This window comes from Alosa alosa, chromosome 2 (genome assembly GCF_017589495.1).
Source record: "Alosa alosa isolate M-15738 ecotype Scorff River chromosome 2, AALO_Geno_1.1, whole genome shotgun sequence".
In the NCBI taxonomy this organism is placed as follows: Eukaryota; Metazoa; Chordata; class Actinopteri; order Clupeiformes; family Clupeidae; genus Alosa; species Alosa alosa.
This window is the reverse complement of record NC_063190.1, coordinates 3875093-3891869: the sequence shown is the minus strand read 5'-3', so window position 1 is coordinate 3891869 and position 16777 is coordinate 3875093. Positions and strand designations below refer to the sequence as shown.

General features: G+C 41.9%; 1 protein-coding gene across 1 annotated transcript in view; it reads right to left on the bottom strand.

The window, feature by feature from the left end:
* LOC125312264 (transmembrane protein 211) overlaps nucleotides 1-16372 on the bottom strand; it is a 99667-nt gene extending 83295 nt beyond the window's left edge. Inside the window, exon 1 of the mRNA XM_048270717.1 lies at nucleotides 15501-16372. Within this exon, the coding sequence (XP_048126674.1) occupies nucleotides 15501-15815 (315 nt within the window). The 5' untranslated portion in view covers nucleotides 15816-16372. The remainder of the gene's footprint in view (nucleotides 1-15500) is intronic.
* Between the last annotated feature and the right edge of the window lie 405 nt (nucleotides 16373-16777).

Sequence of the window (16777 nt, the reverse complement as noted above, 5' to 3'; positions counted from 1 at the left end):
CAGGCACGGACAGAGCTGAGCCACAGCTCAACCTCCTCTCTCTCTCTCTCTCTCTCTCTCTCTCTCTCTGCCACCAGCACAGGCTCGGACAGAGCACAGCCACAGCCACAGCTCAACCTCCCCTCTCCTCTCCTCTCCTTTCCTCCACTGCCCCTCTCCTCTTCTCTCCTCCACTGCCCCTCTGCTCTCCTCTTCTCTTCTACCAATTCAATTCAATTCAAGAAAGCTTTATTGGCATGAACGTTTCAATAACATTATTGCCAAAGCTCAATTACATTCACACAAAAATATAAATAAAATAATGTTTAACAGAACTGTAAATTAAGTAAGACATAAAAGTTAAGAGACAATTCTAATAATAATAACAATCCTATTATTGTGTATGGCTGTGGCCTCACTGGCTGTCCCTCAGGTTATGGCAGGCTGCTACAAATTTTGCAGCCACAATGGCCACATCCTCGTTCTCTCCGAGGATGTAAGGTAATTTACCCTCATTTGTCAAAGTTCGAAACTCTGGGAGGATTGAATTTAGTTTACTGAATGACAATGTTCGAATTTCCTCATATTTCGGGCATTCTGTCAAGAAGTGCAGTTCTGTCTCCACAGCCCCCAAGTTGCAGTGTGAGCACAGCCTCTCCTCTCTGGGCAGCCAGGTCTGCCTGTGTCTGCCTTTTTCTATGGAGAGACTGTGCTCACTGAGTCTGTACATTGTCATGGTTTTCCTGAGTTTTGGGTCTTTTAGTGTACTCAGGTAAGTAGCTGTAGTGTATTCCTGTTTTAGGGCCAAATAACATTGTAATTTAGGTTGTGTTTTAGTGACTTCTTTCCCATAGGTGATGTAATTTTCCTTTTCATTGTTTGTAATTTGGTTGGGTCTAATTGTTCTTGCTACTGTAACATTGTCCAGGGCCTCAGTGATGTGGGATGGTGTGAGGTCACTGAGTCTCAGGACAAGTTGGCTAAGTGGGCTCCTTCCCATGTTTTGCTCTTGGCTTCTCAGAGCTAGATGGTGGAGTGAGTCGGGGTGGCTCATTTTAATGTGTTGCCAGAATTTAAGGGCTCTTTTTTGAATGTTGATTATTAGGGGGTATTGGCCTAATTCTGCCCTGCATGCGTTGTTCGGCGTCCTCCTCTGTAACCGGAGGATACTTCTGCAGAACTTTGTATGCAGGGCTTCGGATGGATGTTTATCCCAACTTGAAAACTCATACCCTAACCCCCATACCTCACAGCCATATAGTGCTATTGGCTCAATTACAGTTTTAAATATTTGAATCCAGATTCTAATTGGCAGTTCCAGTGTAACTGATCTTTTGATGGCACAAAATGCTCTTTTTGCCTTTTCTTTTAGTTCCTTCACAGCCAAGCCAAAGTGTCCTGTTGAAGTTAGGCTTATACCTAAATAGGTATAGTTGTTTGTACGATCAATTTTAATGTTGCCTATTTTAAAGTTGTTTGCATTTCCCTGTAGCCTGGAACGTTTTTGGAAGATAAGTACCTTGGTTTTTTGAGGGTTTATTTTCAGGGCCCATGTCTGGCAGAATTTTGCCAGTACATCCATGTGATGTTGTAGGCCTTCTTTCCTCGGTGACAGCAAAACCAAATCGCCTGCAAAGAGCAAGCACTTGACTTCAGTGTCCTGCAGCATGAGTCCTGGACCTGCAGAGTTCTGCAATGTGTTTGCCAGCTCGTCTGTATAGATGTTAAATAGTGTAGAGCTTAAGCTACAGCCCTGTCGTACTCCCCTCCTTTGATGGAAGAAATCAGTCCTGCTACATCCTATTTTAACAGCACACTTGCTGCTTGAATACATAGATTTAATTATGTCATACAGTTTGCCTCCCACGCCACTCTGGATGAGTCTATATAATAGGCCTTTATGTCATATGGAGTCAAATGCCTTTTGGAAGTCCACGAAACAAGCAAATATTTTTCCTTTATTTTGGTTTACATGTTCATCAATGAGGGTGTTAAGGGTGAAGATGTGGTCTGATGTTCGATGGTCTGGGAGGAATCCAATTTGATTTTTATGCAAGACGTTGTGTTCTGTGATCAATGATCAATTATTCTAGTGTTAATTATGCTGCAGAGCACTTTACCAAGGTTGCTGTGGACACAGATGCCCTGTAATTGTTTGGGTCCAGCTTGTCACCACTCTTATATATGGGCGTGATAAGTCCTTCATTCCAGGAATCAGGGAACTAACCAATATTTAATATAAGATTGAAGAGTTTTAGAATAGCCAATTTAAACTTTACGTCTGAATGTATGAGCATCTCATTCAGGATGCCATCTAAAACACAGGCTTTTCTGGGCTGTAGTTTTTGTAGCTTTTCATCAAGTTCTTTTGGAGTTATTGGGAAATCCAGTGGGTTTTGATTTTCTTTTATGACTGTCTCAAGGTTTCCTAATCTATCTGATATTTGTTGTTGGTCGGAATTTAGGGTGATATTGTTGAAAAGTTTTTTGAAGTGCTCTTTCCATATGGACCCTTTCAAGAGAGTTCCATTATCAGCATCATAGTTGGCCCCACAAGACTTCCTTTTTAACATTCCATATGTTATCTTAATGCAGAGGAAGTAGATTGGGGCCCAAATAGAACGTTCAAGCATTGTTTTTGTTGTTATTGATGAAAGGGTCTATATCACCGTTCTGAATCGTTAAGTCATCATTGGGCCTTTTTGTTCAGATGTTTTCATTGGTGCCAGAATTTGTTTGAATTGATTGATTCCTCTAGATCATTAAGCTGGTTTTGTATATATTGTTTTTTCTTTGTTCTTACTGTATGTTTGTATATTTTAAGGCGTTCCATGTACTGGATACGTATCTCTTGGTTGTCTGGTTGGCGGTGTTTTTGATTTGATAATTTTCTCAGGTCTTTCCTTTGTTGTTTGCATTCAGAATCGATCCATTCGTCTGATTTTATTTTCTTTTGTTTGTTTTTATTTATGGGCAAATTTGAGATTTGGGCTACATGATTAAATATTTGGTTTAGGTGGTATACACCCAGATTAATGCCTTCTTTGCTGTGTGGGTAATGTGTCACTAAGAAGGCATTCAGAAGTGACTGAGTATCTGGGTGGGCTACTGCCCTTTGATAATTTTCAGAACTGTCTTTACCCCAATTATAGCTGGGTTTTATTTTTGACATTTTTCCAGGCTTTATAAAAGTGTTGGGGGTTTCTGTTCTATTGAAATAAACAGTTATCTGACTGTGATCAGACAATGGGGTTTGTGGCTTGACTGTGAAGGCTCTCAGAAAAGTCTAATTTAAATCTGTTATGGCATAGTCCACAGTGCTACTGCCAAGAGCAGAGCTATATGTATACCGGCCAAGGGAGTCGCCCCGGAGCCTACCATTGACAATGTACAGACTCAGACTTCGACACAGTCGTAGTAGTTCCCTTCCATGTGCATTTGTGTTTTTGTCATAGTTCTGTCTGGGAGAATAAACAGGGAAATGGATGTTGTCTCCTGTAATGAAACTATCACCTTGTGGGTTGATAAAGTCTAGTCCCTCTCCAGTCCTAGAATTTAGGTCTCCACAGATCATAACATTCCCTAGGGACTGAAAGTGGCTGATCTCACTCTCCAGATCATAGAAAGTGTTTTCATTGAAATAAGGGGATTCTATTGGGGGGATGTAAATTGCGCAGACAAAGAGATTTTGGGGTGTCATTATTGTTTCTTTTTTTTAATTTTCAGCCACAGATTGTTTTCTCCTTTTTTGACCATTTCTATAGATTTTGCAAGTTCTGATTTATACCAGATGAGCATCCCTCCTGAGTTTCGTCCTTGTGTTACACCTTTTAGCTTACTAGATGGAACAACTAATTCTTTATAACCTGGGGGCAGCCAGTGGGCTCATCTCCTTTACACCATGTCTCCAACATCTTTCATTGCTGAAATGAACTCAGGGTCCCTACTCTTTAGGCCAAAGATGGAGGATCTTAGACCCTGAATGTTCCCAAGTGAAACACAGAAAGATTTCATTTAGTTATTGTATGTGCTTCTGTTTTGTTGCATTTCAAAAAGAGAGAAGTATTAGGCTATAACAGCATTTAAATTGTACTATACAGTAGAGAGAATACATTTATAATAATATTTTCAATATTTTGAAATATAGCATTTTGTTAATTAGTTTAATTAATGGAACATTACATACAAATGAACAAATATATAGATCTTTTTTTTTTTACATTTGTTGTTTTGTCCATTTCACATGTGGTTGGATATCTCTTACCACGATCCACTGCTCAACAAGCGCACACAGATGAGGCCAAGCATTTGTTTTATGTCTCTGAGTTCAGTGCTGGCTGGGCTCCCTTTTCCGCTGAGCACCTGTGCATAGTCCCCCACCTTCCCTCCCTCCCTTTCTTTTCTTCTCCTGTCCCTCCTGGGCTATGGGAGGTGAATAATAGATCAAAATGGCAGATCATATCACAGTTTAAATGAGAGATTTCAACTTGCGCAAAGGGCCAGAGCGGAGAGTTAATGATGACATGATCACAGCAAGCCAGTTTGAAAGATTTGGGATGCCAAAAGAGCTCTTTTAATTAAAGACAGCCCTTAGGCTGCAGGCTAGCAAGCTTTACCCAATAGGAAAAGTTCCTTCCAAAGGGAACTCAAAAGAACTCCATTCATTATTCCTTAACTGAACCTTGCCTTTACAGTACATCATTATTTTTTAAAATAATCTGATCAAGCGACACAAGTTCCCACGGGCAAAACAAGAAGCATGGTGTTGACGAGAATAGATTTACTGTCAGTTCTACAAAAAAAGAATATGTTGAATAATGTACACAGAAATAAATTGGTTGTTTGCAACAGCTTGAACAGGAAATTACACATATCCATCAACTAATAAACAAATAAAGAATGAATCAGTCTGAGAGGTGTAGCCCTTTTGAGAAAGACGTTGGCCACTTTAATGGATGGCTGAGCATAAAAGAGAGGGTGCGGATAATGAGTCACAATGATGAGTCAGCATTTCTCTGATTAGGTTTGCAACAGGTCCTGTACTGAGTGCTAAATGCAAGATGGACTAGGGTGGTAGGGGACTACGTACACATGGGAACTGAAGCATTTATAAACCCTAAGGGTGTGTTTGAGCTTCTGTGTGTGTGTGTGTGTGTGTGTGTGTGTGTGTGTGTGTGTGTGTGTGTGTGTGTGTGTGTGTGTGTGTGTGTGTGTGTGTGTGTGTGTTTGTTGAGCTTAAAAGTCAGATTACACAATTTCAGCTAAATTTGGTCATAACCAATCAATTTCAAGCATTGTGCCCAAATATGGAGGACATGGAGGAATGTATCTTGTAATGCAACATATTCAACAACCAGCGATTTACTGTTTGCGACATTCCACAACACCAGGACAAAATGTCTAGCACATTCGAATTTTGGGGGTATCTCCAACGACTTCCGTGTTAACACTATGACGACGCAACGCAAATGACAGATGATCTTGTAATGTGGCCAATCTTCCGACCAACAACCTTCCGACATCAAGTGTAATCTGACCAAGCCATAAGAGCAGAACATCCAACACCCTACAAAACCAACCATCACACACACTCTGCCTGCATTTGGCCACTGGGCTGCAAATTTCCATTCTCATCATTACATTACATACATCCTCAATCATTAATGAATGCACTGAAACACGCTAATAATGTGAACCCACCAAAATGTCACCCATATCAAAAGACTGAGCTAAAGATTATTCAACTGCATCTGCAACTGGCAGCAACGGCATACTGCACAGAGGCAGTAACTCTTGAGAATGAGCCTATGGACGTAGCGGCAGTGACAGAGAACGTGTTCTGCTCAGAGGTAAGTGTCCTTGAGTGCCCCTCTCACGCACGCTCCCCAAACTCACTGTGCACTCCTGCATTTATGCATGATCCGGCCTGCCACCGCTCCCATGTGCTCCGTACATTATTCATGCATATTGAAGCAACTGGAAATGCTTCAGTATCCACAGCACTTCCCCAACCACCCAACAGCCCCCTCCCCTCCTTGCCCCCCCAAGCCCCCTTCAATATTCAAGCCCTCTGATACACACAGAGTGATGACAACCCAACAACAACAACACAGCCATCAATAATCAAGGGAACCCACTATGGTACAAACAAGCTCAATCAACACACTGCGGATGTTTCCAACTCTCTGAGACCTAAACAAGGGGTGGGGTGCTGCTGGCACTGGTGGTGAGGAGAGAACAAGCCCAAAGCCCTGAGAGAAGCTCAATCAGCCGAGGCCATCAGCAACTTCAAGAGGAGCCAATCTAATCCACTTCCATTGGCACCAGAGTGCTTCTGACCCAGCCCTGCCACCTCCTCTCCACCCCAAATAAACCACCTTAAACGGCCACCGCTCACTGCTCCGTTCAGCAACTGGAGACATCCTCCAGTCTGCAGGGGAGGAAATCTGCTCACCCTCTGCATATCTACTGCAATAAATAGGTTACTTAAGCCACTAAAATATGGACAGCTGACCTGCATTTCTTCATGCAGTCACTCTGGGACAAAACAGATGTAGCTTAGATGGATGCTTTCACATGAAATTTCGCATCATAATATCATAAACTCCACACCAAGAACCAAATACCTTATAGAACACTAAGGGTAATAATGATTTAACTGAATTTTAAACAGCAATTTCTAAAGATGTCTTACATTTTCAGTGTAAAAAATGAAATCTACAATAATGATGCCAGTATTCATTCCTGTGCATTGATAGCATTTACAGTACTTGCCCTGTTTTGCTCATTTTATTGAATTTTCAGGCCTTGACATATTCAAATCCCATTAAAAACTAAGAATCAAGCTGTGTAGAATGTACAAGAACATTATGAAGCACTATTCTTTCCTTTTCTTGAGAATTACATCAGGATGATAGGTCTAGGAAGCATTTTTTATTTCTTGACAACAAAAAAAACTGCACCTTTAAAATGAAGCATGCGTTTGAAATAGTCTCCTTGTTCAAATATTGATGACAGTACCCGCAACTGTGTGTATAACGTATTTCACCTCAGCATACAAACCTGCAAGGCTGTAATGGCGCTCTTCCGCCTTGAATTTGAAAATGAAGCGCATTACTTGTGGAGAGTAATCCTTGCATCAGACCGATCGAACCAATCATTTCCTGTCTCTAAAGAAGAACTCTCCAATGATATTTCAAACAACTGGCAGTTGCCACGAAATAAAACTGACAGAAGCAGCCTTTCATTTTCTTACCTACACTTTTTCCCAGAAAGGTATCAAATAGCTGATAGTTTCAGTAATTATAACATGGTCACCTTAATAATAAAAGATTGACAACACATAACCCTTAGGAAATATGTCAATTCTATATGTGCGGTAATGTAACCTGACTATAAAACACACAATATAATGGACATTGTTGTATTACAAATATTGAACCTGATCCAAACTAGGCTTAAGTAAAAATTACATTTCCATATCATACCATGACTGAAGCCGACAAGGTACAATTTTACTTTTTATCCAAAGAAGTATAGAAAAGTTAAATTGTTTATGTAGCTACTCTGTGAATGTTCAACTAAGAGGCAGATTTCAGATGAAAAAGCTTAATTTCCAAACCAAATCTCAGTGGTCAGCATTTTTAGCCTGAAGGCGACGCAAGGGTACTCTCCTCTTGTGAATTTATCAAAAGCTCCAGTGAATGTTCAAACTGATGAAGCTCGCTCAAAAATAATTAACATTTAGCAGGCTTACGCCCTTCAAAAAAACATTCTAAGCTGTCCCAGTTTTACTTTTACCTCAGCACGACAGCAGCAGACCTCCATAATATCTTTGGGTGGAGGTCTAGTGAACCATGCAGCAAAAAAGTTGATATATTTCACAAAATAACAACATTGGACATCTTCTCTTGGTGGAGATACACATGCAGTTCCCAATGTTGGGAGGTTATTTCTTAAATCTGGCAATCCAACCGACAGTGCTTTTCTTTCCTGTACCTGGTTCCCTCATTACAAATGGACTCAGTATGAAGACTACTGATGGAATCCAGTTTATGGCCACGTCTAGGCTCCATGCATCAAGTAAAGTGAACAATCATTTACACAGAGAAATGGCGCTGGACTCCCAGTTAAATCAATACATAAACTACCCTCTCGCTCTACAATGGAGGCAGTGAAAGTGACAAGGCAGTTAAGGGATGGACATGAAGCACACTGGAAATGTTGACTCAGCGTTTTCCGCAGAGAGGAAGACCTCACCGCACGGTGCTCTCACGCTCGTTTTCTCACTCTATCAGCCTCTCCCTGTCGTTCCGTATCCATCTTACTCTCTGTGTTTGTCGCTCCAACTGTACGGCTCGACTGCTTTTCCCTGCTATCATTCTGGCATCAGCTTGTTTGATCTTTCTTGATGACCTCCACAGTCGTCATACATCTTATCGTATATCTTCTGTTATCATATATCTTCTACTCTGGTCTGAGTGAGAGCAAAAAAAAGCGATTGAGGGTGTTATAGTGTCTGATCATGCATTTGTGGAGCCCCTAATTTACCCTTCAATCAATTAGAGGGGAAAAAAGACTTAGGATGCACTTCAGATACTGTTAAGCTTTGTATATACATGGGAATTAGAGGAATTAGTCCTCATTGGCAATGCTGCCTTTCTAATTGTGCATGTGGGTCATGCTGGATGCAGGCAACACCTCTGCAGGCAGCTTCTCACAGCTGTGCTTCACTCACCCCACCCCATGAGTGCTTCTAACCTGCATGGCCTATCAATCCATCACACACACGCACACACACACACGCGCACGCACACACACACACACACCCAGACACACACACACACACACAGACAGACACACACACACACACACCCAGACACACACACAAAGTCACTCACAGAGAGGGCAGATGTTCCATACCTGCTTCAGTCTGAGCTGCAACCCTGAACCACTACCCTGAAACACTTTAGCCATCTTAAGTCAAGCAGGACAAATCTAAAATACCACAGCCAATGACTTTAGCCCGGTGACAAATGCTCTGGTTTCTCTCCATTGTGTGTGCCAAATTGGTTTCAGATTGGATTGCCTTCTGGAGTGTGGACACAAAAATCGGTCACATCCCAAATGAACCTTTGAGGACCCTGCAGACAGCAAGGTTGTGATAAAACAGTAATGGTGGTTCAGTCTCTGAGGAGTGCCTCAGACGTACTCACAGATACAGTTTATAGACTTCCACTGGTATCAACTTGAGGCTGTTTAAAGCTTTATGTAGCCTAGTTACCGAACACAGATCTAAAGAAACCACAGATCTATGCATGGCATTTGTTCTGATGTCAATATGCAGTAGTTCTCTATTCATTCCAAAAGTGAGTGTGGGTTTACTGCTGGTATTACTGATATCAGTAAACCACACTTTCTGTGACAATAATGTTTTGTCCATCTGATAGTTCATAATATTAACCCCCCACACACACACATACACAATAATGTTTTGTCCATCTGATAGTTCATAACATTAACCCCCCACACACACACATTCACAATAATGTTTTGTCCATCTGATAGTTCATAACATTAACCCCCCACACACACACATACACAATAATGTTTTGTCCATCTGGTAGTTCATGACATTAGCCCCCTTCCTGATCTTCTCCAGGGGCCTCAGTTGAACAGATGCTGAGTGTGAGTCCAATCCATCAGGATCCACACACAGCACCATGCCCAGGAGACTCAGAGGCGTTTTCATATTCAGTGTGCACGACTGATGGAGCTGCAACCGGATTAAAACACCATCAAATTTAAATGAAAACCCTGGGCCTGATAGGAGCTGCCAGTGCCAGAGCCTGTATCTTCACATCCATCGGCCATTCCACAAAAACCTCCCACCACCCCCATCTCACTCACATCTCTTCATGGCACAAACATCTCTTGACCTGATTTCCCTCAAGGCAAGTTGTCAAAACATACTCATGGCATTTATCGGTTTATTTAGACGCTTCCTTGGATAATTGTGACGCTTCTCCTCTCTCAGTCTCTTACTCACTGAGGGTACCTGGGCTTGTCATTCTGGAATGATGATAATCTGAGACATCAACACTCTCCTGGCAACCGCCAAACAAATCGAGTTATTCACTGGCCATGTATTTGTAGGGGGACAACAAACCGTTTAGACACCAACAGATGCCCCAGAAGGGGAAATGTTTAGGCTGCCAGCATAGTCTTCCCTGACACATTTTTAGTGCATCATTTCATTAATGCTAGTTTTGCATCACTGCCAGGCTTGTGAAACAAAATGGATTTGGAGTGAGTGTGCCATGACATGAAATGACTAAGTAATCACTTGCGCTGTTCCTCGGGGTTGTACCAACACTGTGCTGCTGAGAGGACACAGAGAAGTCATGCTAATGCAGTCTGAGTGACTCATATGTTTTTAATGGTGAACTGGGGTTATGTTGAGATACAGGGCTCTATACTGCAAGTTCCTAATAATGCATACAAAATACACCTTAGAAGATGTTCTCCATATTTTTGTTCAATCTCTCTCTCTCTCTCTCTCTCTCTCTGTGTTCCCGTTGCCAGTCAAAAAAGCTGAACCAAACGTGGGATGGACATTGTGACTGATCCACAGGCCATGTGATATGAATAATAGTGGTAATGATAATAATAGTGATAAGCATTTAGGAAGTTAATGATTAACATGTGAAGGGATCTGATGCAGTGATCTAATGCAATGACCCTGCTATTACACAATGGTCTGTCTGGCGACCTTTGTTTCCTTCACTGTTGGTTGATTTGGTTCAAGTGCAAAGAGGATGCTCTGAATCTGTGCATTTTCTGGGTAAAATAGTGAATGTGGTGAAATAATGCAACACATTACTTCCCTGTCTTTTCCCCAGCATCATTTTATCTATCTGCAGTGAGATATTCGAATGATATTCTTCATTACTGATATCAGTAAACCACACTTTCTGTGACAATAATGTTTTGTCCATCTGATAGTTCACAACATTAACATTAATATTCAAATGATATTCTTCATTTTTTCCCTTTAAAATATTTTCTGAGACATCCTCTTAAAGTAACAAAAAGACTAACATTACACAGACTGTCTCTATATTTCATCTAGAAATGTTGTCCATGTCTATCTGAAACACCACCAACAAACAACAACTCTGACCATAAGTGGGACTATTCCATTGGCCATGCTGAAAGCCAAAGTCTATTGAGGTCTCTGTTCATGAGTGAGCATGGCACAGATCCAACAACAACAGGCACCATACCCTGAGGTGAAAGATGTTGGGCTGGGACGCTGTTAATCTATAGAGAGAAAAGCCCTTTGACTCTCTATGACGGGTGCCATGAATGGTTTCGATCTCAATACTTATTCTCTATCCATGGCCTCTACTGTGAATGTGCACAGGCCAAGGCATTGTATATCTCCGCCTGACAGGGAATCCATTGACTCCCCAGTCCATTTTAATATGTGCGCTCTTGTGGGATGCTGGGCCCAGGGTCCTCAGCTCTCTGATGCTGCTCGTGCACGACTCTTGCCACTCCCCACTCTGCTCCCTTGTTTTGGGTCGGCTGGCGGAGATAGAGACTGGGTCTCATCCATCATTTTATTAGCCATCAGAGTGGTGAGCGAGCGCGATAAAAACTCACGGCTAGCGCAGTTCGGTTCCGCAGGCACAGACTCTAACAGGTTCAGAAGAAGGAAATGACTGGCTCCTTGTGATATGATATACAGCAGGGAAAAGAGCAAAGACAAGGGTGGGGAAAAGGTGGGAAGAGATGGAAATAACCTAAACTGGTGATTTGTCATATCAAAATATGTCTCCAAACCACAAACCAGACAGAACCCCTTTCTCTCGAAGAATTTTTGGTTATTTATGCGGTTGAGCCTGGAATAAAATTACCTGAAAAATGAAAAATGACCTGATGAATTAGTACATGTGAGAGAAAGTCAGGGTAAAGTAATCTGTTGTACTGTTTTTATTTCATGGCCACTCACATAAAAAGTGACAAGAGAGACTATGACAAACTTTCTGTCTACAATTACAAGAAGAGAATGGAATCCTATTAAAAGGCTAGTGTATTGGATTGGAAAGATACAATAGTTTGTATTTATTCTCTGAGTGCTGAGCAACAAGAGCACTGGAGTTTTACCCGGCATGCTCCTGATCAGGGGTTTGCAGCAGAAAAGCCAATATCAGCCATTGGCCAAACAACAACATGAGCAACTTTTGAGACATTACAGAAATTCACTCTGGCACTAACAACAGAACTCGTCATCCTCCTACTCACATCAACACACAGCAGGGTAGGCCATCTGCACCAGGGTCCAGGAGTTCAAACAGCCATAAAAGCAACAGAGTCAGATTATGGAGGATAGAATTCATGCGGTTCTGGATTACTGCAATCTACAATATGCGGTGACAGCCATCATGGGACAAAATGTCAATTTCCATTAAGACAGCCTCAAGGGACGGGGGCACTGATGGAAGCCATTATGTTCAGAAATTAAACGACTCAATACTGACAAAATCAAGAGCAACTTACAAACATCATTGGTCTTAAGAGTATGTCATGGAATCAGCCATCTTGTCTGGATTGTCCTTGCTTTTGTCATCCAAGTCATTCATGAATGAGTAGAGCTAATGCGTCCCAGGCCCCATGAGGGACACTCAGGGAGTCAGCATTGCACCTACAGGCTGGGAGCATGACCTGAGGGCAAGCCAACTCTGTTCTGTGACTGGGTTTCATATGAGGGCTTCAAAAACATGGAGAGAGGGGATACACAGGTCGACCCAAAGAGGCAGAGGATCATTCAAAGTATGGGCTCTATATGGGTAGAATATACTACTCCCAGAGTGCCAAAGAGCTTAACCCCTATCCATCATGTCAGCCACACACCGCACTACAGAAGTGCTTCCTTTTTAAAGGGACATGAATCTGAGCAGGTGAGAGAAGCTCCAGGTGACTATGTTCGGCAGGTGTGTAATCTCTGAGTCTGCTGAGTTCATATCTATGCTCTAGCAGAGGCATGTGTTTAGACGAAGCCCTTTATTCACGGGGGCCCTGGGAATTACGTTTGACTATTCCAACCACTCAAAGGTCCGAGGCCTTCATTGACAGACAGTGAAAAGAGAGTCTGCTCGGGCCTTGTGGAGGCTTGGGAGATGTGTTGGTGGGCCACCCACACATCGCCAGCAAAGTGGCAACGAATGGCGAGAGGTCGACGGAGCGCGCTGAAAAGGAGGCCGAGAACACAGAAGAATAATCTGCACATCAATGAGTCGTGCCAGGACCCCAAGACGTACGCGGGATGAAAATTTAATGGGTCCCTCCTCACCTTTATTAATGGCCATGGGGGTATGCTGCTTTCCCCTCCACCACAGTGCTTCATGCATGGTGCTCATGGATGCATCCACGTACAAAATATGATATAGCAAAAATACTGCCCCTGTCAGCAATTCACACAGAGGGACAGAATGGGAATCGCTCTGGAAATGACAAGGTGTTGCTGATTGTATGGCAAAGCGGTTGAGACAGCTTGAGAAAATGTATGCAAAGCAAAACAAACACTGAGGGCATGTCGCTGCACTCCATACCAATGCCAAACCTGCTAACCCAGATAAACTGACAAAATACATATGCTGAAGTACTGCATAAGGAGATAGAGGAGCAGAGAAAGAAAACAGTGAGGATGCCAGGCGTCTACTGTGAATGCAGCCAGAGGATCTGTCCACTAACTGCATTCACATAACTTTCAGCCATAAACAGACTGCTGTTTTCCTGATTCAGAAGAACTCCTTGAGAATAAAAAAAAAGATGCATCTTACTCTGCTCCGCCCATAATCCCACAATAAAAAAAATGGCAACTTATTAATATCTCCTTTCAAATGCTAATTTTTTTGTCTTCATGCATAAATCATAACTGGAAAGGTTGCTAGTGTAGCAGAGGCAAGTGAGTGCTTTTTCTGACACAAAGGGGGGTCTAACCGGCCTGTTCTCTGTGCTCTGTAATCTGAAATAAAAAGAGCCTATTTAAGAATTGGCCAGCTCTGTAGGAATCTGCAACAACAAAGCATCCAGGCTGAACTGTGAAGAAATTCTGTCTGTCTGTGGAGTTTTGAGCTTAGAGGAAGCCTTTTAATATGCTGATCTATGCAGTCAAATGCCAGGGCTGGCCTTATATTTTCGAATTCCTTATGAAGTGTACATCAAGGCCTTAGAATATAACTTATGGACCAAAGTCTCCAAGAGTACCAAGAGTAAGCGTGTTTTACAATGCAAAGTGAACTAATTCTTATTTGGGAAAATGACCTTATAGCTAGAGGTCTAAACTAGAAACTCAATCAGAATACAGTATATAATACATAATATTCTAATATATATATAATACATAATATTCTGCCTAAATACTTGTAATGTTTTTTTAATGACAATGATAGAGAAGTTTTTTTTAAACTATAAACACTGGAAATAATCTCTGCGGGGGCATTTTATTTGCAGGTAGTTACTTAATTGCTGATGATAATATCAACAAATGTGAATGTGGGCCCTTGATGACTATCAGTCCATATTAAATGTTGCCAGCTGCACAGATAAGCCAACAAAAAGTAATTAATAAGTTACTGAAGTGTTCAAAACTGCAGAAACTTCCAGACATGCAAAGCTTACACACCTGGCCAGCATGGGCCAACACATTTCTGTTCAAACAATATCACATCTTTCTAATCTGTATCACAAGTTTCACATATTTTACAAGAAAAATAACACATGAAAATCTTCATTGTTTCAATCATTTGGGAAGCCAGTGTCTTAAAATGACTGCCTCTCCCCTACTGTCAGTCAAATACAGTATGAGACAATGGGACATACCTCTCTACAGTGCATATTTGCTTAAAATAAGCACGAAGGGCTAGTCAAGACTCACAAAACACAATGACTTCCTCTCTAATGGGTTCTGGCAGATACATTCAAATCTGTCAGTCAGAACACTTGTAAATGTGGTTGTGAAAATTACTGGACTCTTGGCACAGGTGACAGGCATGGAATATTGGTCATCTTTCATAGTACACACAACACACAATAAATTTGAGTAGGGAAGTTATATGATGTGACATGACAAAAACAGACCTTGGGTTCTGAGATTTACTGCATCCCATCTGGAACTGTGGAGATTAATCTTAAAAACTGATTTACATAAACACCTTCAGAGGCACCTGCCACATACTGATTTACATAAGTGCACTGGCCCCATCACGACACTGCATCCTCTTCCTAGCCTTTTAAATAATTCAGATGCATATTATGACCATAGGGACTTGTTTTGCACAGTATGACGCCATATTTAGGCTACAGTCATATCACAAGAACAGTGTCTCGAAAATAAGGTGTTTTCGTTGCAAGACTATGGAAAAGTGGAACTACCAGTTATCAAGAGGTAAAAGTGACAGTCCGTCCACACAAGTCCATTCCTAAATAACATCATATTTTTCACATCACTTTACCTGCCACGAACTGGACGGAATTTCATCAAATCTTCCGAGGCCGCCAAAAGTGTAACATCTGTACATATGGTCCATAGACTCGGAGCAATGCCAAAGTAACCCGAAGCTCACAGAATCCTTATTTTTCAGGTGGTCCTTCACTATCCATGCAGGTGAGATAAAACTGAAACTACAGACAGCAACAAGGGCGGACGACAGGAGAACCCAAAAGCAACCAACACAGCTGAACATCCTCGCGGCTTGGGGAAACAGGCTCGGAGACAGATCAAACCCAACCCCGGCTTCTTTCTTCTTTCTATCCAGCAATGAATGCATTTGGAGTTCACTTGCCCAGGTAGACAAAAAGAAGCACTCCAGTAGTCTAAAATCAGATAACCATCACTCGTATTGTGAAAAATATTGCCCTTCTATCGACAAATGCACCAAAAAGGTAAATGAACGCCCCGCGCATGTGTTCAATAAAACTACCGCCTCAGTTCACAAATTCAATTTCTAAAGAATGAGTAGTCCCATGTTGCCAGGGTTAGGATTCTTCTGTAAAACATTTTCCATTAGATATAATGTCTAAAATTGTATAGTCATTAACAGGTGCAGACGGAAACGTTTGTCACACCCTAAACATAAGCTAAACACCGTTCACGGAGCACGCGCAACTGTCATCTTGCGGCTGTGTAGTTCCTAGCCTTTTGAGAATATTGGTCTCGACCTCTTTGCTGGCATATAAAAGGTAAAATAGGGCTATTCCAATTCAGTTCTATTGCAACGGTCCACTTGTCCCGGCAGCTGACTTGTAGGTTCAGTTCAGTTGAGAGAGCTTGTGCGTAAGCGTGGTTTCCAGCAGGAGGCTTGATCAAGTTTAGAATACATGGCCAGCGTCGCGCGCTGGAGTGGGCGTCTCCTCCTCAAGTGGGATGTTTTCGTGAGTATCCTCACAGGACAACGGAAACCTACCTGCGCTCATTGTTTTCATTTATCTTTTATCATCTTTTTTTACAATTCATGTGATTGTGACAAGTGTAGGGCTACCTAGAAATCTTTACCACAACGTGCATAGTCCATGCGTAATGACCATAGGCAATTACGCTGGTAAAAAAACAACCTAATTGAGGGGAAACAATATTTTCCTATTGCTTAACTGTCAGCTGTCTCTGCACCAGCCGTAAAGGCGTCTACCTTAGTTTACCTTCGCGGTATGATGATCCATATACAGCTTCACTTTCAACATGATTTGACTCATTTCACACGACGTGGACCAGAGCGCCATCATCTGGGTGCTT